We start from the raw sequence: 18,895 nt of genomic DNA, 5'->3' as shown, positions 1-18,895 counted from the left end.
CCACAGTCCATGTGGGACTCATAATCTCAATCCCCATTTTACAGATGAGGTAACTGAAGCCCAGAGAAATGAAGTGATTTACTCAGGGCCACACAGCAGACAAGTGGCTGAGCCAGGATTAGAACCCATGACTTTCTGATTCTCAGGCCCGTGCTCTCTCCACCGCTATGCCATGCTGCTTCTCTAAAGAATGGAGACATGGAATAACCTTGTCCATGACCGACATTGTCAATAAAATGCCTTTCTAATAACAACAGTGACATTAAAAGATGTGATCTGGATCACTGGGGAGAGCAGTGTAATCCAGAATAAAATGTTTCAGGGTTCATGGGGAGTAGGAGCCAAGATAGGGGGCAAAAAGGTCATCGCTTCTTTGCTGGACGAATCGGGTAAAAAAGCCAAGCAGAGTTTTATACTTCCAAGAACACTTCATGTGTTGTATTCAGCGCTTAGTACAGTGCCTGGCATAAAGTAAGTGCTTAACAAATACCGTAATTATTATTGTATTTCAAAGCCGTGGAACCTCACACTGCCCTTACACTAACCAGGGAGATCCTTCTGATTGTATTTATACATCTAAAGAAAAAAAATCCTCTGTTGAATTTGTAATGTATTGTTTTGTGTTTCCCTCTCACTGTTCTGTGTGCCTTTAGGTGCTCATGTAGATTGTGAGCCTTCTGTGGGACAGGGACTTTGTATTTACTCCAGCCTTAGCACTTAACAAATACCATTTTCAGTCAATAGTATTATTGAGCACCTATTTCAATAATGATGGTATTTATTAATTGTTTACTAGGTGCAAAGCACATGTTAAGTGCCGGAACAGATACAAGATCATTAGATTGGACCTGGCTCATTTTCAACTCCATTTTTTCAGATGAGGAAGCAGAGGCACAGATTAGTTGAAAGACTTGCCCAAGGTCACACAGCAGGCAAGTGGTGACTACTCTTAGGTTAGAATCTGCCTCTCCTGACTCTTACTTCTAAATTCTTTCCACTAGGCCATGCTGCCTCTCAGTTTTGGGTGCACATCAATCAATCAACCAATCAATCAGAGCACTGAATCAATCAAATTTATTGAGCATTTGCTGCATGCAGAGCTTGGTACAGTATAAGAGAAGTGGTAGACATGATCCCTGCCCACAAGGAGCTTAAAGTCTCGAGAAGGAGCTCAATGTTAAAATAAAGTACGGATATGCAAAACAATAATCATGGTATCTGCTGGCGCCTACTTTGTGCCAGGCACTGTACTAAGCGCCCGGAGGGGGGGGGAGTACTGAGGGTGAGGTGAATAAAGCGTGGCTTAGTGGAAAGAGCACAGGCTTGGGAGTCAGAGGACACAGGTTCTAATCCCGGCTCCTCCACCTGTCTGCTGTGTGACCTTGGACAAGCCACTTAACTTCTCTGAGCCTGTTACCTCATCTGTAAAATGGGGATTAAAACTGTGAGCCCCACGTGGGACAACCTGATTACCTTGTATCCACCCCAGCGCTTAGAAATGTGCTCGGCACATAGTAAGTGCTTAACAAGTACCATCATTATTAATTATTATTATTATTATTATTAAAGGGTACAAATCCAAGTGCGAGGGCAACACAGAAGGGAGAGGGAGATGGGGAAATGAGGGTTTAAGGGCGGGGTGGAAGTTCTCTTGGAGGAGATGTGATTTTAATCCTTATTAAGGTGGGGAGAGTGATGCTCTGTCAGATATGAAGGAGGAGGGAGTTCCAGAAGGAGGTTGTGACCAAGGCGTTGATGGAAAGATAAAATGAGACTGAGGTAGAGCGAGTAGGTTGGAAATCAGCACTTGGGAGAATATAGTAGAATTAGGAGAGACTATCCCAGCCCTCAAGAATCTTTCAGTCTAGCAGGGGACACAGACACAAAATCATTTATAGCTAGAAGAGAAAGAAAAAAATTGATGTATAGATTAATTACATACCTGAGGTCTATAGGTACAAAAGTGAGGGCTGAAGTGCAGAGCTGGCGCAAAAGTGCTGAGGTGTTAGAAAATTTGACCTAGGAGAAGAAAAATTAATCGGGGGAAAGACTTCTGGCCTGTTTAATAACAATAATAATAATAATTATGGTATTTGTTAAGTGCTTACTGTGTGCCAAGCACCGTTCTAAACTCTGGAGTAGATACCAGGTGATCAGGTTGGACCCAGTCCCTGTACCACGTGGGGCTCTCAGTTTCAATCCCCATTTGTCAGATGAGGTAATTGAGGCAGAGAGGAGTGAGGTCCCCCAGCAGACAAGTGATGGAGTCAGAATTAGAACCCATGACCTTCTGACTCCCAAGTCTCTGCTCTATCCACTACACCATGCTACTTCTCTAAGTAACGTACCTCTTTACTTGTGTTCTTTTGTTTTGTTTTCTGTCTCCCCCCTTCTAGACTGTGATCCCCTTGTTGAGTAGGGATCATCTCTGTTGCTGAATTGTATTTTGCAAGCGCTTAGTACAGTGCTCTGCACACAGTAAGCGCTCAGTAAATACAATTGAATGTATTAATGAATGAATAAATAGTAACAGAAAAAAATTTGGAAGAAGGTGGTGGAGAGAAGGATCTCAAAACTAGTCATCTTTAAAAGCACTCTTCCCTGAGAACTATAAGACCAATTAATCACATATATGGAGAGTTTGTGTGTGCAGAGCAGTGTGCTAAGCGTTTGGAAGCGCTCAAGAGAGTAGGTTGTTAGACAAAACCCTTGCCCTCTAGGAGTTTATAATCGAGGAAGGATGAAACTAAAATAGAAGGAGGGGGAATAATTATGAATAATTCTGGTATCTTTTAAGCACTTACTATGTCCTGGGCACTGCACTAAGCACTGGAAGCAAACAAGTTTAAAAACATATATATATATATATATATATATATATATATATATATATATACACATTGTACCGACGGGAGATACGAGATGTGACTGCAATCCTAAACGGTCAAAGAATCCCAGCAAATAGCGACTTTAGATTTCATTCATTCAATCGTCTTTATCAAGTGCTTTCTGGGTGCAGAACACTGTACCGAGCGCTTGGGAAAGTACAGTACAACAATAAAGAGTGACACAATCTCTGCCCACAGCGAGTTCCCACTCTCCATTACAACTACATGGGGAAACCACCCTTTCCCCGAAGAGCCTAAATAACTCGGGCCTCCTCTCTCCTTTTCACCCCCGCCTCTTTGCCCTCCAAAACCACCCCCTTATTTTAGGTCGGCCACAAACGGGGAGGGGAACCCCGAGTCTGGCTTGCCTCCAGTCCCCCACAGGGGAAGGAGAGAAAACCCAAATCCTGCACCCACCCAAGAGGCCAAGGCCCAGCAGGTATATAAATAAACAATTACTCCGCACACAGTAAGCACTTAATAAATGATTAAATGAATGAATACTACTACTACTAATAATGATGGCATTTGTTAAGCGCTTACTGTGTGTCAAGCTCCGTTCCAAGCGCTCAGGTAGATACGAGGTAATCAGGTTGTCCCACGTGGGGGGTCTCGGTCTTGATTGCCATTTTACAGATGAGGGAACTGAGGCCCAGAGATGTGAAATAGCTTGCCCAAGGTCACACAGTAGGCAAGCTGGGATTAGAAGCCACGTCCTCAAACTCTCCAGCCCATGCCCTTGCCACTAAACCACACTTTGCCTACAGTAAGCGCTCAATAAATACCACTCTCTCCCCCTGCCCCTGCCCCACGGCACTTAATGTATCTTTCTGTACTTTTATTTATTTCTAATGCTGTCTGTTTATTTGTATTGACATCTGTCTCTCCCCACCCTAGACTGTGAGTTCAGACTGTCAGTCTTTACCACTGTATTGTACTTTCCCAAGCGCTTAGTACAGTGTTCTGCACACAGTAAGTGCTTCATTCATTCATTCAATCGTATTTATTGAGCGCTTACTGTGTGCAGAGCACTGGACTAAGCGCTTGGAAAGTTCAATTCGGCAACAAAGAGAGACAATCCCTACCCAACAACGGGTTCATGGTCTAGAAAGAATAATTACGGTATTTGTTAAGCGATTACTAATGTGCCAGGCACTGTAGTAAGCACTGGGGTGGATACAAGCCAATCGGGTTGGACACAGTCCCTGTCCCACGTGAGGCTTACAGTCTCAATCCCTATTTTACAGATGAGGGAACTGAGACACAAAGAAGGGAAGTGACTTTTCCAAAGTCCCATAGTAGACAAGTGGTGGAGCAGGGATTAGAACCCAGGACCTTCTGACTCCGAGGGCCGTGCTAATGATGGTAATAATAATAATACTTGTGGTATTTGTGAAGTGTTTACTATGTGCCAGACACTGTACTAAACAAATAAACAAACAAACCGGGGTTGGACACAGTCCTTGCTCTAACCACTACGCCTAAATACGACTGAGAGATTGAACGATGATGATGATGGTATTTGCTAAGCGCTCTCTGTATGCCAAGCACTGTTCTAAGCACCTGGGTAGATACAAGGCAATCAGGTTGTCCCACGTGGGGCTCACAGTCTTCATCCCCATTTTACAGATGAGGTCACTGAGGCCTAGAGAAGTGAAGTGACTTGCCCAAGCCCACCCAGTAGTCAAGTGGCGGAGCCGGGATTAGAACCCACGATCTCTGACTCCCGAGCCTGGGCTCTTTCCACTAAGCCGCACTGCTTCTCGAATGACTGAATACTAGCCCGCTGTGGGCACGAATCTTCTCTGTTGCTGAATTGTATTTTCCAAACACTTAGTATAGTGCTCTGCACACAGTAAGTGCTCAATAAATATGATTGAATGAATATTGATGCCTGTCTACTTGTTTTGCTTTGTTCATTCAATAGTATTTGTTGTCTGCCTCCCCCCGTCTAGACTGTGAGCCCATCGTTGGGCAGGGATTGTCTCTATCTGTTGCCGAATTGTACATTCCAAGCGCTTAGTCCAGTGCTCTGCACACAGTAAGCGCTCAGTCAGTACGATGGAATGAATACTGATGCCGGTTGTCTTGTCTGTCTACCCCCTTCTAGACTGCGATCCTGCTATTGGGCAGGGATGGTCTCTGTTGCCGAATTGTACTTTCCAAGTGCTTAGGACAGTGCTCCGCACAAGGTAAGCGCTCCATAAATAGAAGCAGCACGGCGTAGGGGAGAGAGCACGGGCTCGGAAGTCCGAAGGTCATGGGTTCTAATCTCGCCTCCCCCGCTTGTCTGTCGTGTGACCTTGGGCAAGTCACTTCTCTTCTCTGGGCCTCAGTTCCCTCATCTGTATAATGGGGATTGAGCCTCCCCCCCACTCTCTGCTCTTCCCCTCAACACTGTGCTCATTTGGATATATTATTTATCACCCTATTTATTTTGTTAATGAAGTATATATCTCCTTGATTCTACTTATCTTGATGATGTTGTCTTGTTTTTGTTTTGTTCTGTTTTGCTTTGCTGCCTGTCTCCCCGAATTAGACTGTGAGCCCTTCATTGGGCAGGGATGGTCTCTATCTGTTGTCCAATTGTCCCTTCCAAACGTTTAGTCCAGTGATCTGCACATAGTAAGCGCTCAATAAATATGAATGAATGAATGAATGAATGAATGAATGAACGAGAGGGACTATGTCTAACCCTTAGTACAGTGCCTGGCACATAGGTAAGTGCTTTAAAAATGCCATTATTATTAATAATAATTCATCATCGTTTAGACGGTGAGCCTGTCACTGGGCAGGGACTGTCTCTCTCCATTGCCGAATTGTGCCTTCCAAGCATTGAGTCCAGTGCTCTGCACATAGTAAGCGCTCAGTAAAATAGACTGTGAGCCCGTCATTGGGTGGGGACGGTCTCTATCTGTTGCCGATTTGTCCCTTCCAAATGCTTAGTCCAGTGGTCTGCACATGGTAAGCGCTCAATCAATACGATGGAATGAATGAATGAATAAATATTATGAGAAGCAGCGTGGCTCAGTGGAAAGAGCCCAGGCTGGGGAGTGAGAGGTCATGGGTTCTAATCCCAGCTCTGCCAGTTGCCAGCTCTGTGACTTTGGGCAAGTCACTTGACTTCTCGGGGCCTCAGTGACCTCATCTGTAAAATGGGGATGAATAATAATAACAATCTTGGTATTTGTTAAGCACTTACTCTGTGCAGAGCACTGTTCTAAGCGCTGGGGGAGATACAGGGGAATCAGGTTGTCCCACGTGAGGCTCACAATTAATCCCCATTTTCCAGATGAGGTCACAGAGGCCCCGAGAAGTGAAGCGACTTAGCCGCAGTCACACAGCTGACAAGTATATTTACACAAGTGGTATGGGGTTTTTAGGAATTTAAGTCCTTAGTTGGCATGGCAAGTGGCAGTGCTGGGATTCGAACCCATGACCAGCCGGGGCTCTTGCCACTGAGCCACTCTGCTTCTCATTAATATTGAAGACGGGGGGCCCTACGTGGGACCTCCTGATGACCTTGTATCTCCCCCCACGCTTAGAACAGTGCTTGGCCCATAGTCAGCACTTCACAAAAACCAACAGTATTATTATTAGATTGAATGCATAAATATGAATGAATGAATGAATGAATAAATGAATGAATAAATGAATGAATGATGAGAAAATCCATTGGATTGATGGTGGGGAGGGAAGTCTTTCCCGGTACTGGAGCAAGGCGCCTCCGAAAGGCAAAGGCTGATTGAGAGCTCACCTCCTCCAAGAGGCCTTCCCGGACTGAGGTTCCCCCTTTCCCTCTGCTCCTTCCCCTTTCCCTTCCCCACCCCTCAGCACTGTGCTCATTTCTATATATTATTTATTACCCTATTTATTTTGTTAAGGAGGTGTATGGGAAGCAGCATGGCTCAGTGGAAAAAGCCCAGGCTTGGGGGTCAGAGGTCATGGATTCGAATCCCGCCTCTGCCACTTGTCAGCTGTGTGACTGTGGGCAATTCACTTCACTTCTCTGGGCCTCAGTTACCACATTTGTAAAATGGGGATGAAGACTGTGAGCCTCACGTGGGACAACCTGATGACCCTGTATCTCCCCCAGCTCTTAGAACAGTGCTCTGCACAGAGTAAGCACTTAACAAATACCAACATTATTATTATTATTACATCCCTTTGATTCTATTTCTCGTGATTAAGTTGTCTTGTTTTTGTCCGTCTGTCTTCCCCGATCAGACTGTAAGCCCGTCATTGGACAGGGATGGTCTTTCTCTGTGGCCGAATTGTCCCTTCCAAGGGCTTAGTCCAGTGCTCTGCATATAGTAAGCGCTCAAGAAATACTATTAATAATAATGGTGGTATTTGTTAAGCCCTTACTATGTGCAGAGCATTGTTCTAAGCGCTTGGGGGGCTAAAAGGTGATCAGGTTGTCCCACGTGGGGCTCACAGTCTTAATGCACATTTTACAGATGATAAAGTTGGTATTTGTTAAGTGCTTACTATGTGCCAAGCACTGTTCTAAGAGCTGGGGTAGATACAGTGTAATCAGGTTGTCCCACGTGAGGCTCACAGTTAATCCCCATTTTCCAGATGAGGGAACTGAGGCCCAGAGAAGTGAAGTGACTTGTCCCCAGTCCCCCAACTGACAAGTGGCAGAGGTGGGATTCGAACCCATGACCTCTGACTCCCAAGCCCGGCCTCTTTCCACTGAGCCACGCTGCTTCTCAAGCGCTCAATAAATCCTATTGAATAAAATCCTATTGAAGAATATTCATTCCACTGTAGAGAAGCAGTGTGGCTCAATGGAAAGAGACCGAGCTTGGGAGTCAGAGGTCATGGGTTCGAATCCCCATTCTGCCACCTGTCAGCTGTGTGACTGTGGGCAAGTCACTTCACTTCTCTGTGCCTCAGTTACCTCATCTGGAAAATGGGGATTAAGACTGTGAGCCTCACGTGGGACAACCTGATTACCCTGTATCTCCCCCAGCTCTTAGAACAGCGCTCTGCACCTAGTAAGTGCTTAACAAATGCCAACATTATTATTATTAAAATGGGGATGAAGCCTGTGAGCCTCATGTGGGACAACCTGATGACCCTGTATCCATCCCAGCGCTTAGAACAGCGCTCTGCACAGAGTAAGCGCTTAACAAATCCCCACATTATTATTATTATTAAAATGGGGATGAAGCCTGTGAGCCTTACTTGGGACAACCTGATGCTCCTGTATCTCCCCCAGCGCTTAGAACAGTGCTCTGCACCTAGTAAGCGCTTAACAAATACCAACATTAGAAAAGCAGCATGGCTCAGTGGAAAGAGCATGGGCTTGGGAGTCAGAGGTCATGAGTTCGATCCCAGCTCTACTACTTGTCAGCTGTGTCACTGTGGGCAAGTCACTTCACTTCTCTGTCCCTCAGTTCCCTCATTTGGAAAATGGGGATTAAGACTGTGAGCCCCACGTGGGACAACCTGATTCCCCTGAGTCTACCCCAGCGCTTAGAACAGTGCTCTGCACATACTAAGTGCTTAACAAATCCCAACATTATTATTATTATTATTATTAAAATGGGATGAAGCCTGTGAGCCTCACGTGGGCCAACCTCATGCCACTGGATCTCCCCCAGCGCTTAGAGCAGTGCTCTGCACCTAGTAAGCGCTTAACAAATCCCAACATTATTATTAATAATAATAATATTATTAAAATGGGGATGAGGCCTGTGAGCCTCATGTGGGACCACCTGATGCCCCTGGATCTCCCCCAGCGCTTAGAACAGCGCTCTGCACACAGTAAGCAGCGTGCAGCGTGGCTCAGTGGAAAGAGCCCGGGCTTTGGAGTCAGAGGTCATGGGCTCGAATCCCAGCTCTGCCACTTGTCAGCTGGGTGACTGTGGGCAAGTCATTTCACTTCTCTGGGCCTCAGTTACCTCATCTGGAAAATGGGGATGAAGACTGGGAGCCCTACGTGGGACAACCTGATTCCCTTGTGTCTCCTCCAGTGCTTAGAACAGCGCTCTGCACACAGTAAGCAGCGTGCAGCGTGGCTCAGTGGAAAGAGCCCGGGCTTTGGAGTCAGAGGTCATGGGTTCAAATCCCAGGTCTGCCACTTGTCAGCTGGGTGACTGTGGGCAAGTCACTTCACTTCTCTGGGCCTCAGTTCCCTCATCTGGAAAATGGGGATGAAGACTGGGAGCCCCCCATGGGACAACCTGATTCCCCTGTGTCTCCCCCAGCGCTTAGAACAGTGCTCGGCACCTAGTCAGCGCTTAACAAATACCAACATTATTGCCTCAGTTCCCTCATCTGGAAAATGGGGATGAAGAATGGGAGCCCCCCGTGGGACAACCTGATTCCCCTGTGTCTCCCCCAGCGCTTAGAACAGTGCTCGGCACCTAGTCAGCGCTTAACAAATACCAACATTCTTATTAGTATCTGTTGCCGACTTGTTCATCCCAAGCGCTTAGTCCAGTGCTCTGCACATAGTAAGCGCTCAAAAAATACTATTGAACGAACGAATGAATAGTAAGCGCTTGAATGGAGAAGCAGCGTGGCTCAGTGGAAAGAGCACGGGCTTGGGAGTCGGGGCTCATGAGTTCGAATCCCGGCTCTGCCACTTGTCGGCTGTGTGACTGTGGGCGAGTCACTTCCCTTCTCTGGGCCTCGGTTCCCTCCTCTGGAGAATGGGGATGAAGACTGGGAGCCCCCCCGTGGGACAGCCTGATTCCCCTCTGTCTACCCCAGCGCTTAGAACGGTGCTCGGCACATAGTCAGCGCTTAGCAAATAGCACCATGAATCCCCACTGCTAGGGAGCGAATGAATGAGGGTCAGGGGGCGGAGGCGGGGAGTTTCCCGCCGGGGCCGGTCCCGCGGGGAGCTGTCAATCAGGCGGGGCGGCGGGCGCCCATTGGCCGGCGCCCCACACACCTTTGCCGCTCATTGGTGGAGGCCGGGCCCCGCCCCCTCCCCGCCCCCCTGGGCGCGGCCGCGGCCTTGGGGAGGGTCAGACGGCGCGGGACGCGGACGCGGCAGCCCCGGCCTCGCCCCGCTCTCGCCCCGCTCCGGCTTCGCGGCCGCTCCTGCGTCCACCGACCCGCCCGCCGACGGCCATGCGGCGCCTGGCGGCTCCCCTGCTCCAGCCCGCGGTCAGTGAGTCCGGCCCCATCCCTCCCGCGGGGGAAGGAGCCGTTATCCATCCCGGGGGGGGGGGGCGGGGGGTGATAATAATGATAATGATAATGTTGGTATTTGTTACTAGGTGCGGAGCACTGCGCTAAGCGCCGGGGGAGACACAGGGGAATCATGCTGCTGCTCCTGCCGGCAGCCCCGAATTGTCCCTTCCGAGCGCTTAGCACAGAGCCCTGCCCATCAGATCCTATTGACTGAGCGATCTGTCCCTTCCGAGCGCTTAGCACAGAGCCCTGCCCATCGCCCTCCATCAGATCCTATTGACTGAACGATCTGTCCCGAGCGCTTAGCACAGAGCCCTGCCCCTCGCCCTCCATCAGATCCTATTGACTGAGCGATTTGTCCCTTCCGAGCGCTTAGCACAGGGCTCTGCACATAGCGCGCAATCCAGTCCTATTGAATGATTTGTCCCTTCCGAGCGCTTAGCACAGTGCTGTACACATAGCGCTCAATCCAATCCTATGGAGTGAATGATTTGTCCCTTCCGAGCGCTTAGTCCAGTGCTCTGCACAGAGCGCTCAGTCAAGTCCTATTGAATGATTTGTCCCTTCCGAGCGCTCAGTCCAGTGCTCTGCACCTAGTCAGCGCTCAACCAGTCCTATGGACTGAATGATTTGTCCATTCCAAGCGCTTAGCACAGTGCTCTGCACAGAGCGCTCAATCAAATCCTATTGAATGAATGAAGGATTTGTCCCTTCCAAGCGCTCAGTCCAGTGCCCCGCACCTAGTAAGCGCTCAATAAATACCATTGAATGAATGACCTGCTGCGCCTCTGCGGGATGGTGCGGCCCGCTGGGATCCGCGAAGGGCGCTCATTCGATCGTATTTATTGAGCGCTTCCTAGGTGCGGAGCACTGGACTAAGCGCTTGGAGTGGACCGTTCGGCCACAGACCATCCTTTCCCCCTTCCCCTCCCCCCAGTGCTCATTAGTCTATATTTTTATTACCCTATTTATCTTGTTAATGAGACGTACACCCCCTTGATTCTATTCGTTGCCATTGTTTTAATGAGCTGGGCATCCCTTGATTCTGTTTATTGCTTTTGTTTTTGTCCGTCAGTGGGCAGGGACGGTCTCTGTTCCATTCCCAGCGCTTAGTCCAGTGCTGTGCCCGTAGTAAGCGCTCAAATGGAATGAATGAATGAATAACCGGGGCGGGGGGGGGGGGGGGGATGTGCGGGCCCGGGCGCGGGAAGGACCGGCCGTTGGACGTCCGGGCGCGCGGGAAAAGTATCGACTGCGGTCCCTCCTTCAATCGTTTTTTATCGAGCGTTTACTATGTGCAGAGCACTGGACTAAACGCTTGGAGTGGACAATTCGGGTCCTTCCCCCACTGGGCGCCGGTGGAGATGACCTCGTCACTTCCACCGTGTCCATGCGGTCGCGTTCATTCATTCAGTAGTATTTATTGAGCGCCTACTGTGTGCAGAGCACCGGACTAAGCGCTTGGAAGGGACAATTCGGGGCCCTCCCTTTGGGCGCCGGTGGGGATGACCTCGTCCGTTCCACCGTGTCCATGCGGTCGCATTCATTCATTCATTCAGTAGTATTTATTGAGCGCCTACTATGTGCAGAGCACCGGACTAAGCGCTTGGAAGGGACACTTTCGGGGCCTTCCCTTTGGTGGAGATGACCTCGTCTGTTCCACCGTGTCCATGCGGTCGCATTCAGTCATTCAGTAGTATTTATTGAGCGCTTACAATGTGCAGAGCATTGGACTAAGCGCTTGGAAGGGGCCATTCGGGCCCTTCCCCCACCGGGCGCCGGTGGAGATGACCTCGTCTCTTCCACCGTGTCCATGCGGTCGTATTCGTTCATTCAGTAGTATTTCTTGAGCGCCTACTACGTGCAGAGCACCGGACTAAGCGCTTGGAAGGGACCCTTTGGGCGCCGGTGGAGATGACCTAGTCAGTTCCACCGTGTCCCTGCGGTCGCATCCATTCATTCGCTCGTATTTATTGAGCGCTTACGATGTGCAGAGCACTGGACTAAGCGCTGGGCAGGGACAGTTTCGGGGCCCGGTGCAATCGGGCCGTGGGGTTTGCGGGGCGCCTAGCGCAGGGCGTCGCACGCGGTGAGCGGGCGGGGGAGGCCAGCCCCCGGCGGAGGGAGGGAATGGAGGGAGGGAGGGAAGGAGGGAGGGAGGGAAGGAGGGAGGCCCAGCTCCTCCCTGCGGGGGCTGCGGGGGCTGCGGGGGAAGGAGGGAGGGGAGGCGGGCTCGTCCCCGAGTGACCCAGGCCGCCGGTTCCTAAGGGAACGAGGAGGAGGAGACGAGCCAGTCCTTTCCCCCTGCCCCCCCTCCCGGCATCCTTTGCGGGGCGGGGGGCCGCCGTTGGAGGAAGTAGGTGAAAGGTGACCGCCCGGCCATCCCCGCGCTCCCCTTGCCTGCCGGCCGGCCCCAGACGCCCGTCACGCCGCCTTCACGTGCCCGGCCCCGCCCCCCCTCCCCGCGCCGGCCAATGGCGCGCCGCCCGCCGGGCCCCGCCGGCCAATGGCGAGCGCGCTGGCGCCGGCGCGTGCAGCGGGGGGGACGGGGGGGGGGCGGGGAACGTTCCCCATGAGTCAGCGGCGGGGGAGGCCCCACCCCCACGCCCAAATTCCCCCCCTTTGTTTTTTTCTTTTTTAATACGCGGGGCCTCCGACCCTCCGCCACCGTTTAGGAAAAAAAATAAGCTCACCTTTGTCTTCCTAACCCGGGTTGACCCGGGCTTTGGGGGTGTAGTTTGCGTCGTATTTCTGGAGCACCTCCAGGGCGCAGAGCACTGTAGTAAGCGCCCGGAAGGGGCCGGGCAGCGCTAAAGCAGCGTGGCGCCGGGGAAAGAGCCCGGGCTGGGGAGTCAGAGGTCATGGGTTCGAATCCCGGCTCTGCCCCTTGTCAGCTGGGGGACTGTGGGCAAGTCACTTCACTTCTCTGGGCCTCAGTGACCTCATCTGGAAAATGGGGATTCACTGTGAGCCTCCCGTGGGACAACCTGATGACCCTGTATCTACCCCAGCGCTTAGAACAGTGCTCTGCACAGAGTAAGCTAAGCGCTTAACAGATACCAAATTATTATTATTATTATTAAGTCACTTCACTTCTCTGGGCCTCAGTGACCTCATCTGGAAAATGGGGATTCACTGTGAGCCTCATGTGGGACAACCTGATGACCCTCTATCTACCCCAGCGCTTAGAACAGTGCTCTGCACAGAGTAAGCGCTTAACAAATACCAAATTATTATTATTAAGTCACTTCACTTCTCTGGGCCTCAGTGACCTCATCTGGAAAATGGGGATTCACTGTGAGCCTCACGTGGGACAATCTGAGTACCCTGTGTCTCCCCCAGCGCTTAGAACAGTGCTCTGCACAGAGTAAGCGCTTAACAAATACCAACATTATTATCATAAAGAGAGGTGGTCCCTGACCACGCTGGGCTCACAGTCTGGGTGGGGGGCCGGGGGGGGGGGCGGGGAAACAGGCAACAAAACAAGTAAAGAGACATCAATACACATAAATAGGATTAGAGATAGATACATAAGGGCTGTAGGGTTGGGAGAGGAGGGGAATAATAATAATAATGATATTGAAGTGCTTACTATGTGCCAAGCACTGCTCTTAAAAAGAAATGTTGGTATTAAGCGCTTACTATGTGCCAGGCACTGCTCTGAGCGCTGGGATAGATATAAGGTGATCAGGTTGTCCCGCTTGGGGCTCACAGTCTTCACTCCCGTTTTACAGATGAGGTGACTGAGGCCCAGAGAAATAATATCAGTATAATTATTAAACCCCATTTTACAGATGAGGAAACGGAGGCCCAGAGAAGTGAAGTGACTTGCCCAAAGTCACATGGCTGGCAAGTGGCGGAGCTGAGATTAGAACCCATGACCTCTGACTCCCAGGCCCGGGTTCTTTACACTCAGCCACCCTGAGCTACTACCGACACATTATTATTAATGATTATAATATTTGTGGGACTTCTTTAAGGGTTTACTGTGTGGCAGGCACTGTATTTAGCAGCATGGACTTGTATGAGAAGCAGCATGGCCTGGGGAGCAGGAGCTTGGGCTTGGGAGGCAGAGGATGTGGGCTCTAATCTCGGCTCTGCCTCATTTCGGCTGTAGGACCTTGGGCACGTCATTTCACTTCGCTGGGCCTCAGTTTCCTCATCTGTAAAGTGGGGTTTAATAATAATAATGTTGATGGTGGTATTTTCTTAAGCACTTCCTGTGTGCCAAGCACTGTTCTAAGCGCTGGGGTAGATACATGGCAATCAGGTTGCCCCGCCATGGGGCACTGAGGCCCAGAAAAGTTAAGCCACTTGCCCAGAGTCACACAGCTCAGTGGCCAAGTGGGATTAGAACCCAGGACCTCTGACTCTCAAGCCCGGGCTCTTTCCACTGAGCCACGCTGCGTCTCCATATTTAGTGCTATATGTTTGAAATATTGAAGTTGGCAGGGAGTTCTTACTCCAGTTCTAGAGTAGGTCCGGCAGAAAAGACTTTGCTACTGCCGGGAGTTTAAAACCGTAGTGGTAAATTAGGCACTTTGGAGAAACATTAACACTTAGACCGCTGAATTGACTCGTTAAATGCAGTGTATAAGCTTGCGGGAGTGCTCTGAAGTGACTCCTAGAGGTCTGAACGATTTAATGCCCTCCAAATGTCTAACTTATTTCTATTATCTTAATGGCCTTGTCACGCTGAAACTCTCTTCCACAATGTGGAAGATTCATGTCAACAGGGGCTGATGTTACACTTTTGAAACGAGCAAAAATTACTGTTGGGGGAACTTTTAAAAATAACGGTGTTGGGTTGAAATATTTTATGTAACTACAAAGTTCGTATGTTTGCAAGCCTTTAAATCTATTCATTTTGGTGGCACCTCTGGTCAAAGATGGGTGGGGAAGGAGGTCGAACCCACTAAAAAAAGGATTCTGAGGTTTGATAGATATCATTTATCCATATAGTTCGTTCTCTGATTATAGTAGCAAAGCACTTACAACGTGTCATGTGACGTTCCAAGCTCTGGGAAGATAATCAAGTTGGAACAGCACTGACTACATAGCTTTAGAATCTCTAATGTAGGTTAGGTGTCCCTTTAAAGATTGTGAGACTTTTTAAAATTCCTTTTATTTTGTTTTTCTTTTTTCCCCACAAAACATCTTATTTAGCCAAAAATAGGCTGACAGTGTTTTTCTCTCCCCCCTGCTCTCCCATAGGAAGAAAGAATGGAGATGATTTTTGAAAGACCAAAAGAGAGTGTTCGTTGGAACATTACCACAGAGAAGAGCGATTTCGAGGCTGTAGAAGCTCTCATGTCCATGAGCTGTAGTTGGAAATCGGATTTCAAGAAATATTCTGAACCTAGACCTATCACCCCAGCGTCTGATGTGTCCGAAGAAACCGAAGACGGTCTACTACCGGGAGCTGCAGATTTTCACACGATACCAGCATTTGTGAGTCGTGTTCTTCTTTAGCCATGGGTCTGCCGCACGCTCTTGTCATTTCCGGGATGGAGTGGTTGTCAGGGTTACGTCTAACTTTTCTGTGTTGATGTTTTTCCCTCTCTAGTGCTTGACTCCACCCTACAGCCCGTCAGATTTCGAAGCGTCGCAGACGTCGAGTCCGGCGGTACAAGCGCCGTCTGCCGCACACTTCAAACCCTTCCCAGATGCCTCCAAGCCTCACATTGCAACCATCCTAAAAGATAACGATAAGGTTCCGGGGCCGGCCCCGAGAACCCCGAAAGCTCAAGCGACCAGCGTGATCCGCCATACGGCCGATGCCCAACTATGCAATAACAGGTCGTGTCCGGTGAAAGCGGCCAGCCTGCTGCGCTATCAGGACGGTTCCTTCCGGAGAAGAAGTCAACTCGGTGACGAGACGGCGAGAAGAAACCTCCCCTGCGCCACGGTGTCCCCAAGCAGATTGAAACGTGAGAGGGACGCGGAGGCCGAAGTGGAAGAGAAACCAAGTGTGGGCCTTTATGACTTTTCAGTGCCTTCAGCAGAAACTCTTATCAGTCGACCCCAGCCGGGGCCCTCCCAGCCAAAGTCGGTGTTGGTGTCTCCACCTGCTGTATCAACAAGTGGGGTTCCACCCATGCCTGTCCTTTGCCAGATGGTTCCCCAGATGGTCCCCCTCCCTTCCACCACCAACCCTGTCGTGACGGCGGTCGTCCCCAACACTCCGCCCAGTCAGCAGCCCGCACTCTGCCAGCCTGTCGTGTTCATGGGAACTCAGGTCCCGAAAGGGGCCGTCATGTTTGTTGTGCCTCCACCCATCGTCCCGAACACGAAACCCCCGGTGATGAGCCCAAATGGCACCAAACTGTCTCCCATTGCTCCTGCCCCGGGGTTTGCCCCCTCTGCGGCTAAAGTCATTCCACAGATTGACACGTCGAGGATCAGAAGTCACATTTGCAGCCACCCAGGATGCGGCAAAACCTACTTTAAAAGTTCTCATTTGAAAGCCCACATGAGAACACACACAGGTAATGGGGTGGTGATTTTTTTTTTTTTCAAATAGTGTCGTCGTTATTACTGGATTGTCATTAGCGTGTTTATTCCTTAAAGGGCTTGGGAATTTAGCAAAGTTTCCTGGGTTGAGTCACAGATACTCCAAGAAGAGCTGATGAAAGCCTCCTTGTTGTCGGTCTTTTAACACGTAGAGGGTAGTGCCTACGGGGTTCGGTACTTAAAGTACAAGACAGGCATTGAATCCTGTCTGGGACCCGGAAAGCACTGTCAAGTATGTGATAGGTAGAAACTACGTGAGAATAAAATGTAAAGGACATGATATTATCAGAGGATGTGTGCTGAGAGTTTTAAGACTATTTAAAGCCTCCGTATTTGGGGCGCTTAAAGGGGTAAACCGCATCCATGTATTTGAATTAATGTTCGTGATTTGTCTATTTCTCGGTTTCAGGAGAGAAGCCCTTTAGCTGTAGTTGGAAAGGCTGCGAGAGGAGATTTGCACGGTCCGATGAACTCTCTAGGCATCGAAGAACGCACACGGGTGAGAAGAAATTTGCTTGCCCGATGTGTGATCGGCGCTTCATGAGGAGCGACCACTTGACGAAGCACGCCCGCCGCCATTTATCAGCTAAGAAGCTGCCAAACTGGCAAATGGAAGTGAGCAAGTTAAATGACATTGTTATTCCTCCAGCAGCTGCTCCTGCCCCGTGACAAAATGATCCGTGAAGATTCAGAACTCACTTATCACAGCCACAAACCAGCAGTGATGTAAAAATGCTTCCACTCCAGTTCTGTGGTGCTTCGATGCCAATTGTAGATGGAACTCCAGTGGACTGAGACAAAGAAGCCGTCTGGGTTACATGACCAGAAGAAATGCCGTAGTCTGAAAGGGCTGGTCATTAACAGAATGGCAGATTTCATTTGCACATGAGAAAGGAGATAGTTTTGTTTTGTTTTTCAAAGGTTTGAGCAGGGCAACACAGGTAGCAACAGGTATTGAGTTTGTATGCACATTTGTTTCACATTTACTGTTCATACTTGAGGCCGACTTTAAATAGGATTCTTCTGAAGATACTATGAGGTTTCAAGATAAGGCTGGAAAGGAATATAATTCACGGTACAGAAGTGAAGTTGTAAAATCGATTTTTTTTTTTTTAAGCTAAAATATGGTCACCATTTTGTAGCTGTGGCTATTTTGTTTTCTATTCATTCAAGTCAACTTAGCGTGTACAGTTGTCAAATATAACTAATACTGGTGGTTTTACACTTGGTCACATTTGAAAATGAATGAAACCAGTCATAAGCTGGGGAGGGCCAAAAAGTATTGGAATCCTCAATAATTTAATTGTTTTAATGTGTAGTTCCATTATTTTTTTGCTTTTCCTTTTGAAATTCATGCAGTTTAGGCATAATTATGGTAAATTTTAGTCTGCCTGCAGGTTTCTATATAGAATTGAAAATTGTATGCCAACGTGTTTTTCATGAACTCTGAGATACACTGCACTTTGTTTAGAAATATTATCTGAAGATGAAAATCTTTTGTAGTTTTTAAGAATGAAGATCAAGAATGATAAGCTCTTTGAAAGATGGTTTATACTAGAGGCAAAAATATCCACGTATTAGGATATAATGTGTGCTGTATTAGAATGTTAGTGATTATTTGTAAAGTGTAAAAATGACCGTTTGAAGAGTGTCTCCTAAATTAATGGGATTTTAAGGACTTTGCCGGGGGTGGGAATATTTGTACGTTAACTTTTCATTAACAGTATTTCAATTATTTTGGCTTATGGTGGATGCACATCCACAAGGAAGCAAAATGAAATGTTGGAAAATAGAGTAAAAATTTCATTGTTGTCCCCTCACTTTTTTTTTTTTTTGTAAATCAGGTTTACTTTTTAAATATCAGATAAAGCCCCTAATGAGCAATATTACCCCAATAAAGTTTTTTTTAATATATTCCAAACTGCACACTTCCCCCTCCACCCCAGGGAAATGTTATAAGGAAATTTCATTGTAATATAAAAAAAATTCTTGTGACTACTCTAAAGATTTGCACAATATTTCCTATGTTTTACTTTATATCTTGTTTACAATAAATGATTTTCTTTGCTATAGAGCATGTTATCATCTGTGTTAGAAGTATGCGCTGTGCCTTGCTTGAAACAAAACAAATTAAAAGTTGTTTTTTGGGTTTTTTTAAGCTAGTACAGAAGACTCAGGGATGAAGTGGGGTAGTCTTCTAAACAAATAATGGCAAAGATATACAAGTAGGAGAGAAATCAAAATTATGCTCAATTCTAATTGCATGAGGCTGCATTCTCAAACACACATTAAGAAAAGCTCCCACTAATACCTGTTTGAGGGCCGTGCACATGTGCATT

General features: G+C 48.4%; 1 protein-coding gene across 2 annotated transcripts; it reads left to right on the top strand.

Annotated features, from left to right (window-relative positions):
* The first annotated feature begins 9,908 nt into the window (after nucleotides 1–9,908).
* KLF10 (Kruppel like factor 10) lies at nucleotides 9,909–18,628 on the top strand. 2 transcript variants are annotated; one of them, XM_029063860.1, is made up of 4 exons: nucleotides 9,909–10,016; nucleotides 15,258–15,494; nucleotides 15,610–16,531; nucleotides 16,966–18,628. In XM_029063860.1, exons 1-4 carry the CDS (start codon nucleotides 9,981–9,983, stop codon nucleotides 17,223–17,225), a joined length of 1,455 nt encoding a protein of 484 aa, XP_028919693.1. In that variant the 5' UTR covers nucleotides 9,909–9,980; the 3' UTR covers nucleotides 17,226–18,628. The 2 variants fall into 2 exon arrangements, with proteins under 2 accessions (XP_028919693.1, XP_039767756.1); XM_039911822.1 differs by lacking the exon at nucleotides 9,909–10,016 and adding an exon at nucleotides 12,729–12,825.
* The last annotated feature ends 267 nt before the right edge of the window (nucleotides 18,629–18,895 follow it).

Source organism: Ornithorhynchus anatinus, chromosome 4 (genome assembly GCF_004115215.2).
Source record: "Ornithorhynchus anatinus isolate Pmale09 chromosome 4, mOrnAna1.pri.v4, whole genome shotgun sequence".
Classification (NCBI taxonomy): Eukaryota; Metazoa; Chordata; class Mammalia; order Monotremata; family Ornithorhynchidae; genus Ornithorhynchus; species Ornithorhynchus anatinus.
The sequence above is the reverse complement of the archived record's forward strand: the minus strand, read 5'-3'. Positions and strand labels throughout refer to the sequence as shown.